Below are 26,599 nucleotides of genomic sequence, written 5' to 3' on the forward strand. Positions count from 1 at the left end.
TCATAGACAGCCACTCACAATGGGATCTCAGGTGTGTCTCAATGGGCCATCTCTGGCAGGATAGGAGAGAGGAGCGGGGCACAGTCTCACTTATTCTTGACTTGACTAGGCTGTGTCCTGTTCAGACAGAAAGGACTACATATCCCCTGTAGACTGGAGCCAGGGCAGGAAAGGAGGACATCTGTGTACATCAAAAGCATGTCTTTGAAGTCTCCTCAACTTTAAGGGCACCACTGGGTATAAGTACTGGACCTACGACAACACCGCTTGGGTACACTTCTGGACCTCTGGATGTTCTCTCAGGAAGAAGGACTGCTGTGCTGCGGATGGACTGCCACTCCGCTGGACTCCTGCTTTGCTCTGCTCTGCTGATTTGCAACCTGATGTCCTCTTGCCTGGGGGAGAAGGACTGGACCTGCATCTCTTGACCCCAGGACCCAGAGTGAATCCAAAGGCCAGTTGGCTGAACCCTTGATCTGAAGCCTCAGGGACAGAATAGGCTTCCAACCCCTGCACCTGGACTCTGCCATCTGTGAGTCTACCCGGCCAAGTGCTTCCACCCCAGTCCTGGACTCTTGGAAGGGGGCTAAGGTACTTGCCAGTAGAAACGATGCATCTTCTCTGCTCACCAACGCATCCCCTAGAAGAACCGACGCATCACTGCTTCTGAGAGGATTGGACATGTCACAAAAGGCTTGCATTGCTGTTGTCTCCCACATCTTTAGATCAACGCATCAACTCTTTTCTTGGCGCAAGCTCCTCGCTTCCCTGTCGATGGCGTCCACAACGATGCACCTCTGCAGTTTCACCGCCATTGGGACCGACGCATCCTTGATCCTCAATGTTGATGCATCATGACCTCTCAACAAAGCCTCGTCGCATTTCGGAACCAATGCATCTCGGAACCGACGTATTGCCTCGGCTGCATGACATATCTTCGACCTGAATTCATGCAAAGCTCTGCAACCAGGATTTGAGGTACTCTGTTTAGCTGCCCTAGCTGGGTCCCAGCGATTGTTCTTGCTCCATCTCAGAACTTGTAACTTTGTCGCGGTCCAGCGTGACCAGATATCCCCAATAGTGCTTTGTGCTTTTTGGCGCTATTTTTCAATATAAGCTTTAAAAATCAATATCTCTGGTACTAGAAAACAAGTATATTGAACATACATAAGTGAAACAAATTAATTGAAAAGGCAATTCATTAAACATAAAATGTGCTGAGAAAATGTAAACGGAATGGATTTATGGGCAGTGTTAACGTGGTGGCTGAGGTTCACGTTAACATTAGGTTTGTCATAGGATGAAGTTAGAGGCAGGGCCGGGGTAAGGCTTAAGGTTTATGGTTTAGGTACACATTAGGGATAGGGAGAGGTTCAAGAACACGCTCACTGAAACACTGCCAAAACTGGTGGATTATCCACCCTCGCACCCTCTCGATTTCCCTGCCTCAATTAAAGGTGTGAAAACGGATTCGCCATCATATGAAACACTTCAATTCTCTGTACCATGCATGCTTACCCTTCTTCATGTTCAGAACAAATGTAGGTCGCTGTTTGGGATTACTCTCATCAGTTTGGGCCGGAGGGCCCCCTTCCTCGCCGGTGGCATGTATGCCACAGGTGTTTTGTGTAGTCTGGGCTGTGGCTCGGACAGCCACATAGGTATCTGTGCATGCATTTCAGAAGCCCTCCTCCTTATGTGACTCAGATGTAATGTGCCAGGGATGGCTTGGACCTGGTCTGATACCAAAGCCTCTCTCCTTTGCTCAGTGAAGATGTGATCCTTCATCCGGGACTGGGCTCTTCTCCATACTGAGACCCTAATGCTCTCAGGAAATGAAGGCCCTCCAGGGCTACTCTGGGAGCAGAGCTGTGAGCCCCAGACTCTGCTGCATCTCTGGCTAGAGGACCTGAGGACCTGATGGCAGAGGATGAAGTAGAAGCAAGGATGGCCCTCTAACAGGCATCAAGAGAAAGAAGCGAAAGTTTTACTTCTGCAGTAGGTGGACGCAGTAGTTGTAAGCCGCTGTTTATAGGATGCAGAGTGAGCCAGAGTGGCTGGCATAATATTCAGCGGGCAACAGGTAGTGGCATTGCCAAGCACTGAGGCTTACAGTTCCTTAGAGCAACATGAAACAAGGGGCTTCATAGAGGGATGGTCCATCCAGAGACCTCTCCCTGATGTAGATGGATGCACTCTGAGGTTTGGTATCCAGTGACCTCTCTTATAGATGGGTGCACTCTGAGGTTTGGTATCCAGTGACCTCTCTTATAGATGGGTGCACTCTGAGGTTTGGTATCCAGGGACCTCTCTTATAGATGAGTGCACTCTGAGGTTCGGCATCCAGTGACCTCCCCTATAGATGGGCGCACTCTGGGGCTTGTCCATCTAGTGACCCCCCCTATAGATGGGTGGAGTCTGATGTTCAGCATCCAATGACCTCCCCTATAGATGGGTGTACTCTCAGACCAGTAGATCCAGTGACCTGTCCTATAGATGGGTGTACTCTCAGGCCAGTAGATCCAGTGACCTCCCCTATAGATGGCTGTACTCTCAGGCCAGTAGATCCAGTGACCCCCCCTATAGATGGGTGGACTCTGATGTTCAGCATCCGGTGACCTCCCCTATAGATGGGTGTACTCTCAGGCCAGTAGATCCAGTGACCTCCCCTATAGATGGGTGGAGTCTAAGACCAGTAGATCCAGTGACCTCCCCTATAGATGGGTGGAGTCTGATGTTCAGCATCCAGTGACCTCCCCTATGGATGGGTGTACTCTCAGGCCAGTAGATCCAGGGAACTCCCCTACAGATGGGTGCACTCTGAGGCCAGAAGATCCAGTGGTCTCCCCCATAGCTGAGCTCACTCTGGGGCTGGTCCATCCAGTGACCTTCCCTATAGATGGGCGCACTCTGGTCTCTGTGGCTGGGGACGGGAGCCGATCTGAAGTTTGTGGATCCTTCTCCGTGGCAGTGGTCACACTCCTTGACGTTCTTCAATCCTGCCTATGATGGTCATAAAAGGAGTCTAGAGTTTGAGATGGGGGCAGAGTCCCCGACACTACTCGCCGTACGTAACTCAAGGGGGCATGATGACTTCCTTGTTGGTCAGGAGAGAATCAGTCCACATATTCTACGGGTAATGCAATCCCTACTGGGCTGGTCAGGGGTCCTCATAAAAAGGCCATCCTCACACTAGTATGAGAATGACATTTCACCTCAGATACCTCATTAATGTTAGAAGGGCGGCCACATGAGCTAGGCAACCGGTCTTGTATCCTGAGGGTTCTGTATATGTCTGACCCATGATCACCGCAAAGTGTGTCTGGGCGGTCTGGATGTCTATCTTTGCATCTGACTTATCTATAAAGGGTGGACACAGGTTAACCTCAAATCCTCAATCACATCTCACGAGGGGCGAGTGTCCACCTCAGGTACAGTCTTCCGTGCCGGGTGAAGGGGGTTCTCCTCTCCTTTCTTCTTACTGTTTATTTTGTATTTGCATTTATCATTTGATCTGAACATCTCATGTGTCCTACCCTGATGTCTGTCCCCAGACTGTGTGTAAGCTTCCATCACCTACTGTACTCCATTTCAGCCTTCCTAGGTTTTGGGGTCCGGGTCTCGACGTCACCGATATCCATCAAGCTGGTCCCGGAGTCGCCCATGGTTGGAGGACAGGTGGTTCTGACACCTTCATACGATGGCCCAAGATTCAACGTGCACTGGTACAGAGATGCTGGGCATGATCTATATTGGAAGAATGCCATCCTGGCCTATAATCCAGAATTCAATCTCACGCACTTTGGATACAACTTCTCTGGCCGAGAGACTGTCTATGGGGACGGCTCCTTAAAGATCACAAACCTTACAATCGGAGACGCTGGGAGCTACACCGTGGAGATCATAACCCCTTCTGACCCCGCTCAAGCCACAGTCCAGTTAACAGTCTCAAGTAAGTGTTTGTGCAGCACTCTCTCTCTGTCTCTGACTCTCTCTCTCTCTCTCTCTCTCTGTCTCTGACTCTCTCTCTCTCTCTGTCTCTGACTCTCTCTCTCTCTGTCTCTGACTCTCTCTCTCTGTCTCTGACTCTCTCTCTCTCTGTCTGACTCTCTCTCTCTCTGTCTCTGACTCTCTCTCTCTCTGACTTTCTCTCTCTGTCTCTCTCTCTCTCTCTGTCTCTGACTCTCTCTCTCTGTCTCTGACTCTCTCTCTCTCTCTGTCTCTGACACTCTCTCTGTCTCTGACTCTCTCTCTGTCTGACTCTCTCTCTCTCTCTCTCTCTCTCTCTGTCTCTGACTCTCTCTCTCTCTCTCTCTCTCTGTCTCTGACTCTCTCTCTCTGTCTCTGACTCTCTCTCTGTCTCTGACTCTCTCTCTCTCTCTCTCTCTCTCTGACTCGCTCTCGCTCTGTCTCTGACTCTCTCTCTGTCTCTGACTCTCTCTTTCTCTCTCTCTGTCTCTGACTCTCTCTCTCTCTGTCTCTCTCTCTCTCTCTCTCTCTCTCTCTCTCTGTCTCTGACTCTCTCTCTCTCTGTCTCTGACTCTCTCTCTCTCTGTCTCTGACTCTCTCTCTGTCTCTGACTCTCTCTCTCTCTCTCTCTGTCTCTGACTCTCTCTCGCTCTGTCTCTGACTCTCTCTCTGTCTCTGACTCTCTCTTTCTCTCTCTCTGTCTCTGACTCTCTCTCTCTCTGTCTCTCTCTCTCTCTCTCTCTCTCTCTGTCTCTGACTCTCTCTCTCTCTGTCTCTGACTCTCTCTCTCTCTGTCTCTGACTCTCTCTCTGTCTCTGACTCTCTCTCTCTCTCTGTCTCTGACTCTCTCTCGCTCTGTCTCTGACTCTCTCTCTGTCTCTGACTCTCTCTTTCTCTCTCTCTGTCTCTGACTCTCTCTCTCTCTGTTTCTGACTGTCTCTCTCTCTGTCTCTGACTCAAACTTCTGAAAGAATAGAAAAGTTGGGGCACTCTTGGAAGCCCCTACTGGTGACCAGTGAGCTGTAGTAATGGACGCCTCACTCCCTAGCAGTGCTGGAGCTGAACCACAGCTCCATTCTGCTGCTCTAAAGGTGGTGCCCTGGGGAGAAGAACAGCTCCAATCTGCTGGCCTTCTTGAGATGGGCGGGTAGGAAGTCAGTGCTGTGTTTCCAACCATGGGGTGTACTGGGGAGCAGAACACATCCATTCTGCTGCTCCTTTGGGGTTGGTCTGGAAAGAGAGACCACACCATTCCGCTGTCCTAATGGCGGCGCACTGGTTTGAAGCACAGCTCCATTCTTGAGGTGGGCTGGAAGGAAGGATAGAACCATCCTGTATATCTCTTGGGGTTGGATTGGAATGAAGAGCAGCTCCATCTGCTGTCCTCTGGAGAAGGCTGGAGGAAGAGCAGCTGCATTTGTCTGGATTCCTGGGGATGGGAAGAAAGGACTACACATCCTGCCAGGGATGAGCTGGGAGGAAGCACCGCTCCATTCCACTGTGGAGGGACTGGGAGGAATGACAGTTCCACTTCGTAGGTGGCCTGGGGTAGGGAGAAGGACAACACCATTTTGCTGGGGGGGGGGGGGGGGGGGTTGAGGGCTGGAAGCAAGGGCAGCTCCATTTGGTTGGCCTTTTGGGGATGGACTGGGAACAAGGTTAAACACCAGCCTGCTATGGGTGGGCTAGGAGGAAGCACAGCTCCATTTGGCTGATTGCCTTTTGTGGGAAGAAGGACAACACCATTCTGCTGGGGGTGGGCTGGGAAGAGGGACAGCTCAGAGCTGCTGGGATGAGCTGGGAGGAGGGACAGCTCAGAGCTGCTGGGGGTGAGCTGGGAGGAGGGACATCTCGGAGCTGCTGGGGTGAGCTGGGAGGAGGGACAGCTCAGAGCTGCTGGGGGTGAGCTGGGAGGAGGGACAGCTCAGAGCTGCTGGGGAGGGCTGTGAGGAGGGACAGCTCAGATCTGCTGAGGGTGGGCTGGGAAGAGGGACAGCTCAGAACTGCGGGGGAGGGTTGTGAGGAGGAACAGCTCAGAGCTGCTGGGGGAGGGCTGGGAGGAGGGACAGCTCAGAGCTGCTGGGGGAGGGCTGTGAGGAGGGACAGCTCAGAGCTGCTGGGGTGAGCTGGGAGGAGGGACAGCTCAGAGCTGCTGGGGGAGGGCTGGGAGGAGGGACAGCTCAGAGCTGCTGGGGAGGGCTGTGAGGAGGGACAGCTCAGATCTGCTGAGGGTGGGCTGGGAAGAGGGACAGCTCAGAGCTGCTGGGGTGAGTTGGGAGGAGGGACAGCTCAGAGATGCTGGCAGTGGGCTGGGAAGAGGGACAGCTCAGGGCTCCTTGAGGTGTCCTGGAAGGAGGGACAGCTCAGAGCTGCTGGGGGTTAGCTGGGAAGAGGGACAGCTCAAATCTGCTGGGGGTGGGCTGGGAAGAGGGACAGCTCAGAGCTGCTGTGGGAGAGCTGGGAGGAGGGCCCGGTCAGAGCTGTTGGGGGTGTGCTGTGAGCTGATTATTGTGTTAATTGAAATGATTTAGTGCTTCAAATTCATCTAACCTGTTTCTCAAACTCTTTTACAGCCTGATTCTCCAGTTATCTTCTGATCCAGAGTATGAGGGCGCAGCCAACACCTCCTGCACCCTCAGCCACCTGCGCTGTCACCCAAGGGGCTTCCATCTTGTCGGTGTTCACAAGATCTGGCTGCTTGCTCCATTCCAGGCTACAAAGAGTGTCTTTCTTCCCGAAGCCTACCTTGACGCGGCCATCCTCAGACTTTTCTTCCTGCATATTCTCTTGTTTGGCTCTTAACTCTGTCCTGCGTCCCCTTGTTAGGAGCTGGCTGGACAGTGCAGCTGTTGCCAGGCAATGATGTGACCATCACTAGAGAGGGGCGTTGGCTCCGCCCACATGTTGGAACCCAGGAGTAAATGTTTTGATTGAGTAGAAGTTTTTGGCTTCCTCAAAAAAAAATCTTGCCCTCTGGCAGCTGTGATCATTTTGCTTATTTATTCAGCTGGGCAAGCTTTAACTTTCAGGGGCATGCGCGTGACATTGGAATGCTATTAAAGTGTCTTAGATAAGTAGATCATTTATGGTGTTTTTCTGTGGTGATGGCACAGCTGGACAGAGGGCAGTCCTTCCCCCGCTTGGATTCTTAGGTCTAGTTTGACCGTGCAACTGTCACCTGACCTCTCAACCTACACCCATATCATTCAGCAGGTTTTTCTTTTGCTTTTACCAAAATACATATCTATTTCCATGCTATTTACATGTACTACTTCACATTATCATACAACATTTCTATAAAGCAAGACCCACTGGCATTGCCAATGCTTGTTATAGTTTCTCCCACTGCTCCCCTCTCCCTGCTTGGTTTCCCTTCTACCTCCATTTCTGCCTGTACGTTGTCTTTACATGTGACCAGGGTCCTCTCCGCGCCCACCGAATGGTCCTTTCTCCCTGCGGGGGTCTCTGTTTCTTCCCACTCCCTCGGTTCTGTCACTCTCTCTTTAGTCTGGTTCCAGCCCCTTCATGTGTAGGATTAACACCTTTATCAGAATACAACACTGGCATGTTCTTTACGTTTTGCTGTAGTGGAAGTGCCAGGTGATGGGAGGTGAACAGACACCTTGTGTAATATTTTTAACATGGGAATTAAGCCTCTGAATCCTATTCAAGCAGCCTTCCACTTGTCAAGTGATTTCTTAATTTGCGTTTTTAGGACTAGATTTCAAAAGGTAAAATATACAAAATGTTACTGTTTTTCAAATGTTATTTTAGTGGCAACGGCACGAAAATATAGGGTGTGACTGTATAAACCCAGCCCGGTGGCATCCCTGCCTGTGTGCCCTGTCCAGATTCACGTCTGATCTGCCCTTCTACCCCTAACATACACAGGAGCCTTCATCGCTATGTACGCTCCTCTTCCTCGTCCATCCTTTCGAGACTCTTTAAAGTTGCCTCTCCTGAGGAAAAACAGCCAATCACCAGCGGATACCCAGGCTGTCGGCGCAAGACGCCTCTAATTTCCCAGAACAGGAGAAGCGGAGGATCTGGGTGGGGATTGCCTCCAGCGTGAACTCTGTTGGCGTTGCAGACAGGTCGGTGGAGGAGCTTAAAAAGCGCTGGTACGACCTCCGAGGGCGTGCCAAGGAGAAGGTGGCGGCGCGCCTCGGTAAGTCATCAGGCACGGGAGGTGGTGGACCGACTGTCCCACCCAACACCCCCCTGGAGGACCAGGTAGAGGACACCTTGGAGAGGGAGGCGTGTGTTGGCGTGACCACTCTGGCCTCCTCCCGCCCCACCCAAAACACCCAAGGTAAGTGGCATGCGACTGCGACCCTGTCCCCTATGACCGTCCCTGCCCGAATAGGCTCACTCATTGGCCCTTAATCATGCCTATGTTGTGCATCAGGAAATGCCCTGAGGCATTGTGGGAGACGTAGTATGTCCACAATGTAGTAGTACCACAATGCGGCCAGAAAGGTTCCAAAGCGCACAAATCCACAGCCATCCAGGGAATGTCACCCAGCATGCATGTAACATCTGCACGTCTGACAGTCACATGCACCTAATGAGTATCCACTTACCCTCACAGGTGCGGATGATAGCAGTGACAGTGAGAGGCTGGTGATCGTCGAGGAGGCCCAGGAGGAGGAATCCCTACCCGCTACCCAGCCACCATCCCCTGCCGCTGCGCCAACACCAGCAGCCAGGCCCCCCACCTTACCTGCAGCAACATCTGCAGGCCCACCGGTTACCAAGGCCAGTCCCCCCACCTTACCTGCTGCAACATCTGCAGGCCCACCGGCTGCCAAGGCCAGGCCCCCCACCAATGTGCCTCCAGTGCCTGCCGCACCTGCGACACCAGCTGCTACAACACCTGCAGCTCGTCCACCACGATCTGGGCCAGCCACATCCGCTACACAGCGGCAGAACAGCAGGAGGGGCAAAGGGCATCTCCATGCCTGCATGAGTGTGGAGCGGCGAATGCTTCGTCTACACCAGAGGCAGTCGCAGCAGCAAGGAGCCATCCAGCTCCAGCTGCAGAAGATCGGCCGCAATGTGGCGGGAGTCGGCCAGCGGGTGGACCGCATGACGGCGGCCATTGAGCGCATGACGGCGGCAATGGAGGCCAATACTGCTGCGCTGGGGAAGCAGTGCAGTGTTGCACGCAGGCGCCACCACCAGCTGCTGAGCCAGATGTCGACCTATAGTCGCTCCAATTATGTGGCAGCAAATGCCACCACCCAGCTGTCGCGGCGCTCTATGACCCAGCAGCACCAGCTGGTCCAGTGCTGCGAGGAGATTACCCGGGTGCTGGAGCACTTGACCACCGCCGTGATCCCACTGCTCACACCTGTGCTACCGGCCATAGTAGGGGGAGACGATGCGAGTGAGGCTGCCTCCAGCGTGAGCAGCAACTCTGCCACGCAGGCCCCCCCACCTAGGCGCAGCACCAGGGCTACGCCTGGTCCATCTGCCCAGGATGAGGATGAGCCTCAAAGGCGCCTGGGAAATGTGCGCAGGAAGCACCAATGACATTGTGTCAGGGACACAGGCGCAGGCTGAAGCAAAGCCTGCCATGAACATTCACATGCAGTATGCTGGAATACTGTATTTTTTTGTAAATAGTTCTTACCATGACCCTTTTCTGTTGTGAATCAAACAAATACATTTATTTTGCAGCACACATTCGCCTTGTGTTATCATTACATTTTGCATGCAATTGTGATATGTGGGGTGGGGGAAGGGGGTGGGCTAGAAATTGTTAGCTGTGATGTGGTTGCGACGTCTGTGGCCTTCAGCTGGGTTCTCCCCGCGTGCATGGTGCGCATTTGCTGGTGGCCGGTCGTCCCCCTCAGATTCACTGCCTGAGATGTCAACTGGTATCCGGCGCTTGGTTGCAATGTTATGAAGCATTGCACAGACAGCCACAATGCGGCAGCACGCTGCAGGACTGTAATACATGGCCCCACCTGTCTTGTGTAGTATACGGAACCTGCTCTTGAGCAGGCCAAATGTCCTTTCAATACAGTTCCTTGTCCGGATGTGCGCAACATTGTAGCGCCGTTGCTGAGGTGTGGCAGGGTTGAGGTAAGGGGTCAGGAGGTATTCCCGTAGGGCGTAGCCACTGTCACCTGAATGAGAGGAGCAGATGTTGATTGCCTGTGCAGCGCAGTTACTTCATAGCAATGTGACATTGTCGACAAAGTGTACTTACCAAGTAGGTGTCCTTCCCCAAACTCTCCCCTGATCAGTCGTGTGTGGAGTCCGCTGTGCCTGAAGATGAAGGAGTCATGGGTACTCCCTGGGTACTGGGCCACAATGTCAGTGATGATGCTCTTGGCATTGCAGACCATCTGTATGTTGAGGGAGTGGTAGGACTTTCTGTTGCGGTACATATACTCCGTGCCAGCTGGTGGGCAGATGGCGACGTGGGTACAGTCTATGCAGCCGAGGACATGGGGAAAATGGGCAACATTATAAAATTGTAGTTTAGTGAGGTCCAATTCCTGTTGGCTTGTGGCAAATGTGATGTGCCGGTGGAGCTGGCTGAGCATGGCGTCAACAAAAGTGTGGAGGCAGCGTGACATGGTGGGCTGGGATATCCCCCCAGCAGCGGCTACTATGCCCTGGAAACTGCCGGAGGCCAGGAGGTGCAGGCTGCACAATACCTGCACATGTGTGGGCACAGAATTGTTTCGCCTTGTTGGGTGCTGCATGATGGGGTCGAGTTCTTGTATCAGCCAGGTGATCATTTCCCCATTCAGCCTGTATTTTGCATATATCTGTTCTCTGGTTTGGCCCAGCAAGGTGACCCGCTGCCGGTAAATCCTTGCCTGCCTCATGCGTCTCCTCCGTGCTGCTCGCTGGAGCCTTCGCCGCCTCACCACCATGTACATCCCAGGCATTGTGGAACGCCTTATGCTGCTGCTGAATGTCCTTATGTGTGATTGGTCAGGCCTGGACCTGTTGGTGATTGGCTAACAGTTTTTCAAATTTGCCTTCATCATGGCTTGTATGGTTACCACCTGCTTTGAGCTGTCCTTAAATTGCGCCGCGCAAACGTGCGATTTTGCGCTTTTTCGCTAATGTATTTCTTGCATGAATGCCGATTGCGACAATATTGCGTTTCGCTAATCATTTCGCAGATTCCGTGGTTGGTCGCTATTTCCGTATCGCTAATGCTCGACTTCCCGGAGTCTGCGACTATTACTGCGTAATCGCTATTCCAATCGCAATTATTTTTTAGCGATTTCGCTATTTCGTACTAGAATGCCGATTCCGTCTTTTGCACCCGCAATTGCGTTATCGCAGCCATTGCGGGCGCTATTTCGCTTCATGAATCAGGCTGTATATCTTTCCCCGCGTGGAACACGGTGCGGTCCATGTCTACTCCATTCTTCAGTCGAAACTCCGATGTAACCTACAGAAAAAAGAAAAGAGGGGGAGGGGGCAGCATTCAAAGCACATCAGCGCGCATAAACACGAAAATGTTCTACTTACCTCGTACCTGACCTATCTCTCTGGGATGCAGTTCCCGGCATTTCGGCATTGAAGCCCAGAGGAACTAGTAGTGCGGCAAAGATAACCAATGGTAGGCCGTTTATTACATACTTCCGGTAAATTTACAACTGTAGTGTAATAAGAGATTCCTGGTTTGAAAAAGGGGGCGTTTTTGACCCGCGAGGGGGCTGCTAAGAAAGAGGTTCGATCTACTGTCCTATTCATTGATATATTTACATATCAGGATCTTTACTGATTGCTTATGCTGCAGGAATGTAGAATACAACAGATCTTGACTATTCTTTTCGCATTATTTTCTGTGTACTATATCCTCTTACTTTTTATAATCAAAGTGCTTCATTTTACTTGTCCCTAAATTCGAGGTTCTCCTTTGTGTATTTGTTTCTCAATTAGTTGTACATTATGGGACAAAATACCATACCTTATATTCGGCAAATAATTCAAGTTAAAGGAACCATTTTCTAATAACTTTGGAAAAGACAGGCATGATGGATAAAAATCTCAATCAATCCTAAATTCAGACAAGGGGTCTGCACTATCTGTCCTTTACTACTTGAAAATAACATCCATTATTCAAAACCTTACCAATCTAGGCGACTGTTATGATGCTGATTCCATATTTATATATATATTTTTTTTAAAACCTTTATTGTGAAAATGTCAGCATACAAATACGGGCCTACAACCATATAGGCCGGCCACGGTGCAGACTGGAAGCGCAAAAGGTAAGGAGAGATTACACTGTAGTATAAAAATACGTAACGGGCGAGTCATTTAATTGTGAGAAACTAAATGTGACTAACGGTTGTAGGATCCGTGAAAGTTAGTCTTATAATTGAAAGTATAACAGGATCAGCTGCAATAGAGTTGCCCAGATACACACCGCTGGTGAGTATCATGAGTAACACCACTTTGAAGCTACGATAATACAATAATCAATAATGAAAGACCAACATCAATAGGGTTGTCCGCATGCCTAGTCAGTACCCTTCCCCGCCCGCCGTGTGCACAAAGACCGCATGCATATCCCATAACATCAAGGCTGAGTAACTGGAACGCCATAAGGAGTTGCAAGTCCCGCCTATATTGCCGCCATTTTGGGGCGAGGCCGGGCGGGTCCAGAGTATAGTCCAAATGCCTCCAATAACTAGCGGCCGGACCAGAACCCCTTTCGGCAGTTCAAAAATTTCATTAACGCCAACAGAAAGAACAGGCAGCATGAACCGTGACTCAAAGGTGAGGAAAGCAAAATCTTCCCTACCGGGTCACGCTGAGGTTCCACCGGAACTGATCGAGTTGGTAGTCTACAGTGTCTCCTGGAAATTCAGACAAAAGCTGGTGTCATCATGAGAGCACCATTATCTTGCGGCAATGTCGCGGCCACTCCGGAGAGCGGGACAGCAGGCGTATCCCTCCGCCGATGCACTGAATCAGCCTCTCTCACAGCACCAGATGGGGATAAGGCGGCGGTCACCCGGGGCAGAGGCAAGTCAATGGGGAATGATCGAGTAATAGTGGCGGTCGCCCCTACCGGAAGCCCGCGGGAGCCGAGGGCCAACGACTCTCGTAAAATCTTTAAATCGGAGAGAACGTCTTCAAGGGTGGGGCTCATGCCCAAGCAGGCAAGCATCCGAGTTCCATGGTACCCCAGAGCCATCCTAGTGGACCAGGCCCAAATCCGGGGAGCCAGCCGCCATCTTGAGAGTCCCACAGCAGCTGTGATTCACCACGGCCACCGGAGCGGGTCCCCCGGCCAGCCAACCGCGGGGGCCCGCTGAGTGGAACGCTAATGGCAATCTTGGTGCAGGAGAGGAACCTCCACCTGCGGAGGGGGGTAGGGGGCCGTCCGCGCCGCCTCTCCACGGGCGCCCCACGCCATCTCCTGGCGCAGGTATATGAAATGGCCGGACCGGGCAACAAAGGGGGGAGCGATCAGCAAGGCATCCCCCGCACACTCCTTGCTGGACACCACCTCTGGGCTATCCGGGGACGGGCCTCGGCGCGTTGTGTTGCCTCCGGCCTATTCGCACAACGGTTCTCCACCCCAGGCCGCCACTGATGCCACCTCGCCGGCTGATGGATTTTGTAGGCTTTCTATAGCCCAAAGCCAACTAAAAAGTAGCCCAAAGTAGCCCAATGCTGCTACTCTAAGGAAGGAGGGACAAGGACAGCGTCAAGCAGACGGCGAATGCATTGGGATTGATGTTGCAGCAGGCTGCCATGTAAATATTTGTCTAATAAAGCGTTTTAACATACTACTTTGTTGGAGTGTTGTATATATATTTATAATCTGGCAACTAGCACAAACCAAAATGTCACTGCGTAACCAGGAAAAATATAGCCCAATTGTGCGTGATCTAGCCCAATCTGGCAACACTGATGGTAGGTATCAGCAGATTTTTATTTGTATAGGGTTTGTCGTTATTGGGCGGGGTGGGCGGCGGAGCCGAGCTACCTTGCTGCCATCACGGTGTCGAGCTCGGCTCCTCCCATTAGTTTCATATTTCCCTGAAGGGCTGTTCCTAGTGTTTCTATTTTAGCGGGGTCAAAAGGATCCCATCAGTGGCCTACTGAATTTGCTCGATTCCTTTTGTTTTTCTTAGCGATTTTTATGCCATAGTTTGCTAGAAAGATACAGCGGCTAATCCGTATTTTATATATATATCCTTTTTATTAGGGCTGCCCTCCGGTGGAGCCGGGTGATCTACCTCTAATAAACGGTCCGGGTAGAACCAATTACCAATCAGTAGGGAGAAGATAGGCATGACGGGTTACAACGGGAGACAAAAGTCTGCACTACCTATCTTTTCACTGCTTGCAAAGACTAGACAGAATATCTCTATTCCATGTTATTTGTAAGCAGAGAATACCTCCAAAGAACCAATATCGAACAACCAATGTTCAGACAATCAAACAATCAGTGGGGAGATAAAAAATAGGCACGACGGATTACAACGGGGACAAAAGTCTGCGCTACCTACCCCTCACTATCTGCGAAGGAAGAGAGAATATTTCTATTCGTCCTCGTTTGTAGACAGAGAGAATCTCAAGAGAACAATCCTCGAACAAACAATGTTCGGGCAAACAATCAATCAGTGGGGGAGAAAAATAGGCACGACGGGTTACAACGGGGATAAAAGTCTGCGTTACCTACCCTTCACTACCTGCAAAGGAAGAGAGAATCTTTCTATTCTTCTCCGTTTGCAGACAGAGAATCTCCAAAAAAGAACCAACAATTCGAAGAGTAATACTAGTATTTTCCAAACAATCAAACAATCAATTCGCGATTTGTCGTGTTACACGACCTTACCCGGACCACGTGGACAGTTCTTCGCCTTCCCCTTCCAGCGCCCGATCGTCCTCTTACTCCAATTTTTACCGCAGCACTCCTGTGGGATCCCAGTCAGTACAGCAGGTCACTCGAGAGAGGTCCGTTCAGAATCGGTGAAGTTCATTCAATCGGCAGCCGGACGAGGGTCCTCTCAAGGCAGGTATACTCCAATCGTTTAGATGTTCACCCCGTCATCAGGACCTCTCTCACTGAACCCACATGTCGCTGATGGGCCCCGCGTTGGGACGCCAATTGAGGAAAAACAGCCAATCACCAGCGGATACCCAGGCTGTCGGTGCAAGACGCCTCTAATTTCTCATAGCAAATAGTTACCAAAATAAAGAGACAGGCGCTGGAAGCTGGAACGCAAGAACAGGTTTTATTTCTCATGAGGAGAGCCTGTCATTTCGGACACACACACAGAATGTCTTCGGGAGGTGCTCTGCCAATTTCTCTGTTGCCTCGCCTCTTATACACAGTTTTATGGTTTTATGACATGAAATATATTCTTGTTAATACTTTGATGTATGAAAAGACATCCTCGGAATCCCCGCTTCAGGCCCGCTCCCACACATATCCACAGTAGAAGTCCCCACCCAACATACAATAGGAGATAGCTACCACACAGCTGGACATTCCGCCAATCCCGGCATGTGTGCAATTGACCGGATCTCAGGGGGTGGGGGGGTTTTGATCAACTGTAACTCCTTTGAAGAGGGGTGATTTCCTACAGTAGAGGCAATAAACTGTATCCGCAGGGCCAGGTGACGGCCTGGGATCAGCCCAGACAGTCGGGTACAGGGAAGGGGTCGTCAAAGGAGGGGTGCTCATGAAAGGAATGAAGGGAGGTGTCGGTCAGGCACGGGGTGCGGTTCCCAGGGTAGAGTCGCGCAGTAGGGGAGGGTTTACGGCCCATGCATGAGAGAGAGAGAGAGAGAGCGGGGGTGGTCAGTGCGTGTGGGGGGATGTTCGCAGTGCCAGAGGAACGTGCTGGCGATCGGAAATGGGCAGAGGGGCCATGGTGCTTAAAATGGATGCCGTTTATGTGCGCGCAAAAGGCCTATGTTGGCAAGATGGCGTGGCCAATGTTTCACGATTTTCACTTTACTTTTAACAGTGGCTGTGGTGAACATAAATGAATGCCGCTTATGTATACCTAATTTAGTCATTTTCCACACTCCCTCCTGGGGTCTCCCCTCCAGGGTTCATCCACCCCGGCCACCCTTATCCGGCATGTTTTTATGTCCCTTCGTTAATCTTGAAGCTACAGAATCATCACACGGAAGGTCTGAAGAGAAATCATCAAAAACTTGACTAGGAACATTGTTGTAGAAATTATGACATTTTACAACACGTCTAACATTCCATACTTTACCATCATTAGTCACAATACTTTTGAAATCGACTTTGATAACTCTACAAGTTGGACATACTTGGAATCACCTTTTGAAACAAAACCAGGTTTGGGTATTCTCACAAAATCACCTACAGCAAAAGAAGGTACTCTAACACTCCATTTAGCATCATGATATGATTTCATTTTATCCTGGTACTGTTTAACTTTTACAGAAGTACTGTGACAATCGTTAGAAACAACTTTACTTAACTTTTTCTTAATCCACCACAGACACAACTTAGAAACAGCATCTCTACCTCTCAGAAGACGAAAAGGGCTAAGCTCAGTGGCCGAATGAGGAGTAATTTTATACATCCACAATCTTTCTCTCAGAACTGTTTTTCACTCACTACCAGATTTTCTGGTCCATCCCACAAACTCCTTAAGAACTCAAGTGAATCTTTCCACTTGACCATTTCCTTGTGGTTTGTAAAGCGGAGTAGTAATATGTTTAACACCACACAAGCAAAGAAATTCTTCCATTTCATGAGAAATCAACTGCACACCATTGTCTGTAATAAGCGTTTCCGGAGTACCTTCACAAGAAAATACTTCCCGAAGAAATTCAGTAATAGTCTGAGAAGTTGCTTGGGAGACAAATCTTACCTCCGGCCATTTCGAGTGATAATCAATCAACACAAGGGCAAAATGAGCATCTGGTGGTAAAAAATTAAACGGACCAGAAACGCCAAAAGCTAACTTTTGCCAAGGGTTCTTTGGCCAAGAAACAGGAATTAGAGGAGCGGAATGAGTTCTCAACATCTCGTCACTGGAAATGCACCTAGAACACTCTCTCACAACCCTATCAACCATTTTATCCATGCCTGGCTCCAGAAACTAGATCTTACCAACCTCTTCATTGAAGACATACCAAGATGACCTTCATGGGCAACCCTAAGGATTTCATCTTGCATAAGCTCAGGTGGAACACATTTACCGTCTTTGAAAATGAAATCACCTTCTACATCAAGATCATTAGACACTTGTAGAAAAGGTCTTAACTCCACAGGCACATCTCTTGCCTTTGGTCAGCCTTCCAAAATATATTTTTTCAACTGATTCTAATTTTTGTCTTCCGAAATTCTGTTCTTCCATGAATCCTCAGACAAAGCAGAACATTCTTTCACAACATGGTCTTCTAAAGAGGTTACAAACTCAACTTCATTGCCCATAACAGGTTTCTCATCAACAGGCAAGGTAAACGAGAAAGACAGTCAGCAGTTACATTACTTTTACCAGGAAGATACTCTATAGCAAAACTGTAATCTTGTAGCTTGAATGTCCCAATACGTGCAGTGGCATTCCTTCCACCTCAAGGAGATAGAATGGAAACTAACGGTTTGTGATCTGCTCTCAAAAGAAATCTGTTACCCCACAAAAAGTTACGAAAATGTTCAATTTCCCATACACATCCAAGGAGCTCTGTTTCAATAACCTAATATTTTCTCTTAGTGTCACTAAGGGTGCGAGAGGGAAATGCAACACACCACTCATCCTTATCACATCTTTGAGATAATACTCCACCTACACCATACAAGCTGGCATCTACAGTAACGATGCAGTTCGTTTACACAAAAAGGCTTTAAAGTGGGTGCTTTTAGAATCTCATCCTTGATCAACTCAAAAGCATTCTGTTGTTTGTCTCCCCAAAGGAATTCAACATTTTGTCTAGTAAGTTCACTAGGGGGTTCCATCTTTGTAGCAAATCCCTTGATGAATTTACTGTAGTATTAACATAAGCCTGCGAACAACATAAGTTTATCTTTGTTGTCTGGAGCAGGAGCTTTGACAATAGCGTCAACAAGTGATTTTTTGGGTACAACTCCATCTCCAGAAAGAGTGTGACCCAAATAATCAACAGAACTGCAAAACATTTTACATTTGTTATCCGTAAGAGTCAAACCATTCAACTCTAGATGCTTGCAAACTTCTATGACATGTTCTTTATGAATGTCATTGGAGAAAACACAAGAATATCATCTTGAAAGCATTTCACAAAGGAATCTAGATCTTTGAAAATGTGATGCATGGCACATTGAAAGACAGACGCCGCTGAGGCTAATCCAAAATGCATTCTCTTATATTGGAAAAGTCCCTTAGGTGTAAGAAAAGCAGTAAGTTCTTTAGAGTCATTGGTTAAGGCAATCTGATGGTACACTATCGCAGGTCAAATGTGGAAAATACTTTAGCTCCCTCTAGCATACACACAACTTGATTTATTTTCGGAATAGGATGACAATCTATTACAAGGTTAACATTCAATGCTCTCAAATCCACACATAGTCTCAAACTTTTATCAGCCTTTCTCACCAAAACAATGGGAGAAACCCACTCAGAAGATTCTATCTCCTCATTAATGTCATCCTCAATTAATTTCTGTTGCAAAAGTTTCAACTCTCCTCTACCATTAATTGGTACATTCCTAAGTTTTTGTTTAACTGGAACTGCACCTTCCTTTAATCCAATCCTTTGACTAAAATTATTTAGCATACCTAAAATTTTAGAAAACACCTTAGGAAAAGAATAAATAATATCGTTAACAACATTTTCATCTTGAAAGTCATTACCATAACAGGATCCGATTTCCTGGGATTAAGGATTATACCCAAACTCCACTGGTCTCTCCAACCAAGTACATTCACACCTTTTATCGCAACATACAATTTCCTGAATGCAACTCGTCCTTTAAAAAAATAATCAACTCCAATATAACCAGCCATATCAAAAATGGTACCATCAAATGCCTTGGCAATTGTGTCAGATTTCCTTAAATCGTGTAAACTTACAACACCTTTGAAAACATCCAAGAAATAATCCTTGGTGATGATGGTCCAGGGAGACCCAGAATCTGCCATAAGGTTTAAAGTTAAACCTAACACAACAACAGAACATTTAGGAGATTTCATATAAAACAAATCTTCTTGGTTGCTATCATCAGTAATAGACACTACTATACCTCTTTCACATACATTTTCCTCACACTCTTCTTCAATCACGCAGGAAACATTTCCTTTATTAACATGTCTAGAATAATTGTTGTTGCACACACTAGAGAAATGCCCCCGTCTGCCACACCTTTTACATTCTTTACCCAGAACTGGGCATCTAGGATGAGATGCATCATGATTAAGGCTTCCACATCTGAAACAATGACATTTTTGTTAAATTTCTAACAATTTTGTTGACCAGAAGATGTGGGATTATCCGTTTTCACAGCCCAAACATCTTCAACTCTTTCTTTGGACTCTTTATTAAGAGACTTCATCCATTTATCAGACTGTTCCATGGCTTTGGCAGTGGTAATGACATCTTTCAAATTCGGATCTCCCATGATCCATAACTGTTCATGGACTTTTTTGCTCTTAGTGTGCACAATAATTTGGTCCCTGATCATCTCCTCGTTAATGGGACCAAAGTTGCAATTGATGGATAAGTGACGTAAAGCTGTGAGAAAATCGTCAAATGTTTCAGAACTTTCTTGGGCTCTAGTAAAAAACTTGAATCTGTTTAAAGCAACACTGGATGTAGGTTTGAACCTAGCTTCAATACGAGCCATAGTATAATCGAAGACATTTCTATCTCCACTTCCATCAGCTTGAGGAAGAGTTCTGAAAACAAATTGATCTTCTGAACCCAAAGACTGTAAAAGAATGTTTTTTTTCTCTCTGCAGAGAACCTATACCGTCAATGGCTTTGAGAGATGTTAAAAACTCCTTTCTCCACCTGGTCCAGGGTATGGGGGGGTTCTCCTTTTTCTTGGAGAAATTTTGAAGGAGGATCAAATTACATCATACCAAGCAAAAATCCACAATTAAGAAGAACTGCAGAGTCACTTATTTATAATGGAAAGTTATTGAGTTTCATAGACTGTCTCTTAAAACAAAGTAAAGTGAAAAAGAGAAAAAGTAAAACAAAACAAAAACGTTTTCACTTACTTCTAAAAACAGAACACAAATTGCTGCATCACTGTTCACATACTTGAATACATTTCGTTTCCATCGAAAATGGCACGTAGAACGGTGAAATAGTTTGGTGACTCAGGTTTCCGGTTGCTATGGAAACCTAACTCTGTAAGAAACACAAGATGGCTCCCGCGTATGAGTGAAAACGTCACACGCAACGTCAAGCAGCGTTAGAGAACTTCCGAGGGAAGGAGTTACAACACACTCACTGCGAACGATTGAAAGAGAGCATTCGCGCTTTGTTGTTGTTTAAACTATCCACAGAACGAAGACAAACTTCACCGGTAAACCGGTACGAGAGAAAAAATAATAAAAGTGCAGTTTACCTTGACGAATGGCACAGATGAAATGTTCTCAAATATTGATGTAGGCATTCAATTAAACAAAATTTCACCATAGATACTGTTGGTAGACACTAACTGCAAGCACGATGTAAACATCAAAAAATCGGCCAGAGTATATATTAAAAAAAAAAATAGTCCATGAAGTAAGTGAAACGAAGGAATGAATACATAAATTCAACAAGCATTTACAATGCAATGGTCTCGGCATTGTTAAAGTTAGAGCTATTGGCATTGCTCATGCCATTATTTTTCTTTATGTTTTTGTTTTTAAAACATAAATAAATGGCATTGTCATTTGCAATGCCAATAGCTTAATCGCTCGCAAATTCAAGACCTATTGCATTTGCACCCACACAGAGCCACCCACACAAAGCCACCCACACACACATACAGAGCCACCTACACAGAGTCATTCATACAGAGCCACCCACACACACGCAGAGCCACCCACACAGAGCCACCCACACACAAACAGAGCCACCCACACAGAGCACAGAGCCACCCACACAGAGCCACACAGAGCCACACACACAGAGACACACACATACAGAGACACACACAAAAAGCCACACACACACAGACAGACACACACACAGAGCCACACACACAGAGCCACACACACAGAGCCACACACACACATAGCAACACACACACACAGAGCCACACACACACACAAAGCCAAACACACACACACAGAGCCACACACACACACACAGAGCCACACACACACACACACAGAGCCACACACACACACACACATACACAGAGCCACACACACACACAGAGCCACACACACACACACCCAGAGCCACACACACACACACACACACAGAGCCACACACACACACGTACACACACAGAGCCACACACACACATACACACAGAGCCACACACACACACACAGAGCCACACACACACAGAGCCACACACACACACACCAGGGGGCAGGGGAGCAAGCACAGCCAGGGGGCAGGGGAGCAAGCACAGCGAGGGGGCAGGGGAGAAAGCACAGCGAGGGGGCAGGAGAGCAGGCACAGCGAGGAGGCAGGGGAGCAAGCACAGCAAGGGGGCAGGGGAGCAAGCACAGCAAGGGGGCAGGGGAGCAAGCACAGCGAGGGGGCAGGGGAGCAAGCATGGGAGCAAGCACAGCCAGGGGAGCAAACACAGTGAGGGGGCAGGGGAGCAAGCACAGCCAGGGGGCAGAAGAGCAAGCATAGCCAGGGGGCAGGAGAGCAAGCACAGCCAGGGAGCAGGAGAGCAAGCACAGCCAGGGGGCAGGAGCGCAAGCACAATCAGGAAGCAGGAGAGCAAGCACAGCCAGGGTGCAGGAGAGCAAGCACAGCCAGGGGGCAGGAGAGCAAGCACAGCGGGGGGGAGGGGAGCAAGCACAGCCAGGGGGCAGGGGAGCAAGCAAAGCGAGGGGGCAGGGGAGCAACCACAGCGAGGGGGCAGGGGAGGAAGCGCAGTGAGGTGGCAGGGGAGCAAGCACAGCATGGGGGAAGGAGAGCAAGCACAGTGAGGAGGCAGGGGAGCAAGCACAGCGAGGGGGCAGGGGAGCAAGCACAGCGAGGGGGCAGGAGAGCAAGCACAGCCAGGGAGCAGGAGAGCAACCACAGCCAGGGGGCAGGAGCGCAAGCACAATCAGGGGCAGGAGAGCAAGCACAGCCAGGGTGCAGGAGAGCAAGCACAGCCAGGGGGCAGGAGAGCAAGCACAGCGGGGGGAAGGGGAGCAAGCACAGCCAGGGGGCAGGGGAGCAAGCACAGAGAGGGGGCAGGGGAGCAACCACAGCGAGGGGGCAGGGGAGGAAGTGCAGTGAGGGGGCAGGTGAGCAAGCACAGCATGGGGGCAGGAGAGCAAGCACATCGAGGAGGCAGGGGAGCAAGCACAGTGAGGGGGCAGGGGAGCAAGCACAGCGAGGGGGCAGGAGAGCAAGCACAGCCAGGGAGCAGGAGAGCAAGCACAGCCAGGGGGCAGGAGAGCAAGCACAGCCAGGGGGCAGGAGAGCAAGCACAGCCAGGGTGCAGGAGAGCAAGCACAGCCAGGGAGCAGGAGAGCAAGCACAGCGGGGGGAAGGGGAGCAAGCACAGCCAGGGGGCAGGGGAGCAAGCACAGCGAGGGGGCAGGGGAGCAACCACAGCGAGGGGGCAGGGGAGGAAGTGCAGTGAGGGGGCAGGGGAGCAAGCACAGCATGGGGGCAGGAGAGCAAGCACATCGAGGAGGCAGGGGAGCAAGCACAGCAAGGGGGCAGGGGAGCAAGCACAGCGAGGGGGCAGGGGAGCAAGCACAGGCAGGGGGCAGGGGAGCAAGCACAGCCGGGGGGCAGGGGAGCAAACACAGGGAGGGGGCAGGGGAGCAAGCACAGCCAGGGGGCAGGAGAGCAAGCACAGCCAGGGGGCAGGAGAGCAAGCACAGCCAGGGGGCAGGAGAGCAGCACAGCCAGGGGGCAGGAGAGCAAGCACAGCCAGGGGGCAGGGGAGCAAGCACAGCCAGGGGGCAGGAGCGCAAGCACAATCAGGGGGCAGGGGAGCAAGCACAACCAGGGGGCAGGGGAGCAAGCACAACCAGGGGGCAGGGGAGCAAGCACAACCAGGGGGCAGGAGAGCAAGCTCAACCAGGGGGCAGGGGAGCAAGCAAAACCAGGGGGCAGGAGAGCAAGGACAGCGAGGGGGCAGGGGAGCAAGCACAGCGAGAGGGCAGGAGAGCAAGCACAGCGAGGGGGAAGGGGAGCAAGCACAGTGAGGGAGCAGGGGAGCAAGCACAGTGAGGGGGCAGGGGAGCAAGCACAGCGAGGGGGAAGGGGAGCAAGCACAGTGAGGGAGCAGGGGAGCAAGCACAGCAAGGGTAAGTGGGAGCAAGCACAGCGAGGGGGCTGGGGAGCAAGCACAGCGAGGGGGCAAGGGAGCAAGCACAGTGAGGGGGCAGGAGAGCTAGCACAGCGAGGGGGCAGGGGAGTAAACACAGCGAGGGAGCACAGAAGGGCAGCAATGGATAGCGCTGCAGGTACATTATCACCAGGTGATAGGCGTGTGAGTGGCCTAATGCCTTCCCAGTTATGTCTCTGTTTTGATAAGACCCAAGTAGGTTTGGTGGGGGGGGCCTTGCTTGTATTACGGCCTGTGACACACAGGCGTCGTCAACATAGAAAATATACATATATTCAATTTCTGCAGAGAGCTGGCAGCCATCACCCACACCCCCACTCTTGCCCTACTAAATATGTCTCCCCGCTAAATAAATCGGGATCTACCACCCGTGCCCCCAGTAAGAAAAGGGGGGGAAGTAATAACATTTGGTACCGTCTGTTCTTTGTGGGTACGCTCAGGTGCCCTCCTAGTACTGATAACTAGGTGGGGTACGAGGTGGAGTGGGGGGGTCTAAGATCTCTGTTTCCAATACAGCGTTGTGTGGTTTTCACGCCCCCATTACAATGGTATGGTCTATATGGGTATCGCCCTCCGTCTCCACGACAGTGATTAATATTGCTGTCATCACGTTCGGTTTTAATCACAGATATACAGAGCCCACCTGCCTCGTGCGGCGCTAATCTACATACATTAACCCCTACGTACATTGTCACAGATTTGGACCCTCAAATGTCTTTTAACCTTATGAACTTTGTTACATTGTAATCAATTTTTAATTTATGCTGTCTTGCTGCTTTTATGATTTTAAATGTAATCGAATAAAGCTTGTTTTGACTGAACACCGAGGCCTGGCACTCATTAGATCGAGAAAATAATGAGGGTTATTGGAGGGGGGAGGTGACCTAGACGATGGGAGCGCACGCTGCTCAAGTGAAAAACAAGACGAGAGTAATAACGTCGGATTACTGCCCAATATTGTTGCAAATCTATTAAAGGCTGCATCATAATGTAATAGTCAAACATTGTCACCACAGGAACATTGCACTGATGGGAGCTCTCCACAGAACATTGTGCTAGTCGGTCGGCCCGCCTAAGAGGTTAGTAAATAGTAGATAGTTAGTAAATAGTACAGTCTAATGTTCCCAGCTCTTGCGTCATAAAAGCAAGCACTTCCGGCTCGACAAATGACGTCCAACTATTTAACAGGACTATTTGTGTCCTTATGCATTTGATCTCAGTGCCCAGCCTTTACGTCACACAATGAACACCGCATAATCTTGTGGCTAGTCGAGATCATACCTGACATACGTCATCAAATGACGACTCAGACTGTTCTGCAGGGGAACCTAGAACCGTGTGGAAAACCCCACGCTGCTGTCAGAATAAGTGGCAATTCCAAGGAACCGCAATAACAGTGCTGCAGTATTGTGCAAAATCTGCAACACTAAAATGTCACGATTGCTCTCCGGTGCACCAAGTCCGGAGCAGTACACATGCACACGGCAGTACTGTGGATTTGGCACGCTTTGTCTATATTGTGCAAATGTGCCAAATCCGTGATGTTTCCATGACAATGCGGTTGAATTCTATTTTCCTCACCTGTCAGCCTCGTATCGGGAGATGAAGGAAGCTGAGGGGTGGGTAAGCAGGTGCTTCTGGTTGATTCAAATAATAACTTGTAATTCATGCATCTGGGAGTGGAAATACCAAACGGTACTAAGTCTCTTACTCAGAAGAGAGCTCGTCCCACGTGTACAAGTTAAAAATCCATGCGAACGGGGCCTCTTATTAGTGACGTCTTGGGCTGAAGGATGCCATTGGTTCTCGACGGATGTCACAGAGGGTGAATGTAACAGTGACAGTGTTACATTCTGTATAGTACAATTTAATATGTTTTATCACCATGTATCTTTAAGTGCATGAGCCATGTTATGTTTCCTAAGATGTTCCATGTTCTTAACAGAGTTTTCCTCATGCAGCATTCTGCTGCTATTGTCAGTTGTAACCTGGACATCTATGTGCCTAGACCAGATGCTGTGCTGTTAATAAATCTACCTTAAAGATCAACCTCCCCTTGGATTATTACAAATTTTGGCGACAAGGATAACCCACTCCAGCCATCTTCAGCACAGGAGCGGAGTTTGAACCCATTTTCTTCAATTTTCGAAATATTGGTAACTATTTGCATTTTTTTTACTTCAGAAAGCTCTGAACACTCTCCATTTCATCTACCATTTCGGAATTACTTCTGCCTTTATTCCGCTTTTCTGGAAACATTTGGAAATATTGTTTTTGTGTACTTTCATCAGTTGCATCTTTTGGATTCACTCTACCTTCGTTGATGAACTTGCTCGCGCGTTGGCACTGGCGCTGTTCCCTAGCAACCTCCTGTTGTTGTTCTACCTCGCCTGTCATCGCTGTTACGAGTCGTTCTGCGTGTTGCTTCTGCTTCGTGTTCTTCTAACACGTCACTGCCTCTGTTTCCTTCCCGCGCACTACGTGGACAGACACTGCTACGTTACTTCCACTACGTAGACAGACACTGCCACGTTAATGCCCGGAACCAAAAATAAACACTGCAGAAGCCATTGAACGTCACCTCGCAACGTATTGCGTCATCGCGCAACTGTAGAAAACGTCATTGCGCAACTCACGCAACGTGACTCCATTTTGGATATTATTGTTACCAGTTACCTAGCAACCATCATACGCGAAGTCGTCTTTATCCTTCGCTTGGAAATATTTTTACAGCGCTTCATTTTATTAACAAAATTACTCTTTTTATGGCAAAATCTTCACAGCGCTTGGATTATTTACAATTTTCTACATCCTGAGGACTTATTCATCGCCTAGCCAACAGTTTTCAACCACTTTTCCTGCTACTTCAGATGTACATTTTCATCTCTTTGTCCTCCCTATTTCAAGTACTGTGTTATTTGATTTTCATTTATTAGCATTTTTCTTATTTTAACTTATTCATTTATTCTTTCATTTTATTGTGCATTTTACATTTTCTTAACATGCAGTTTGATCCTCCAGCTAAATTTTTACAGGTCAAGGGTGACCCTCCTATTCCCTGGTCAAGGTGGAAGGAGGAATTTTTCAACTACATGCGTGCCATTGATGGAGAGCGTATGGGTGCTGAGAGGAAGAAGAGTATTTTATTACATTGTTTAGGATCTGAAGGACAAGAAATCTTTAGAACTTT

At 49.2% G+C, this 26,599-nt stretch overlaps 2 protein-coding genes across 4 annotated transcripts in view; both read left to right on the forward strand.

Annotated features, from left to right (window-relative positions):
* LOC147706642 (pregnancy-specific beta-1-glycoprotein 11-like) overlaps window positions 1–9,655 on the forward strand; it is a 205,885-nt gene extending 196,230 nt beyond the window's left edge. For all 3 annotated transcript variants that reach the window (XM_086933130.1, XM_086933129.1, XM_086933131.1), the window contains 2 exons: window positions 3,596–3,952; window positions 6,543–9,655. In XM_086933130.1, coding sequence (XP_086789256.1) covers window positions 3,596–3,952; window positions 6,543–6,547 — 362 coding nt within the window. In that variant the 3' untranslated portion in view covers window positions 6,548–9,655. The remainder of the gene's footprint in view (window positions 1–3,595; window positions 3,953–6,542) is intronic.
* On the forward strand, window positions 7,611–9,655 carry LOC147706643 (uncharacterized). The gene is made up of 3 exons (XM_086929642.1): window positions 7,611–7,659; window positions 7,934–8,281; window positions 8,561–9,655. The coding sequence occupies exons 1-3, from the start codon at window positions 7,611–7,613 to the stop codon at window positions 9,502–9,504; spliced, it is 1,341 nt and encodes a 446-aa protein (XP_086785768.1). The 3' UTR covers window positions 9,505–9,655.
* Window positions 9,656–26,599: the final 16,944 nt, after the last annotated feature.

The sequence above is a fragment of the Lissotriton vulgaris genome, chromosome 7 (assembly GCF_964263255.1).
Source record: "Lissotriton vulgaris chromosome 7, aLisVul1.2, whole genome shotgun sequence".
NCBI classification, from domain to species: Eukaryota; Metazoa; Chordata; class Amphibia; order Caudata; family Salamandridae; genus Lissotriton; species Lissotriton vulgaris.

Coding starts and splice junctions, on each gene's coding strand:
- LOC147706643 (XM_086929642.1), top strand. CDS start 7,611: ATGGGAATTAAGCCTCTGAATCCTATTCAAGCAGCCTTCCACTTGTCA. Junction 7,660..7,933: donor AGCAGCCTTCCACTTGTCAA/GTGATTTCTTAA, acceptor GCCTCTCCTGAG/GAAAAACAGCCAATCACCAG. Junction 8,282..8,560: donor CCCCACCCAAAACACCCAAG/GTAAGTGGCATG, acceptor TTACCCTCACAG/GTGCGGATGATAGCAGTGAC.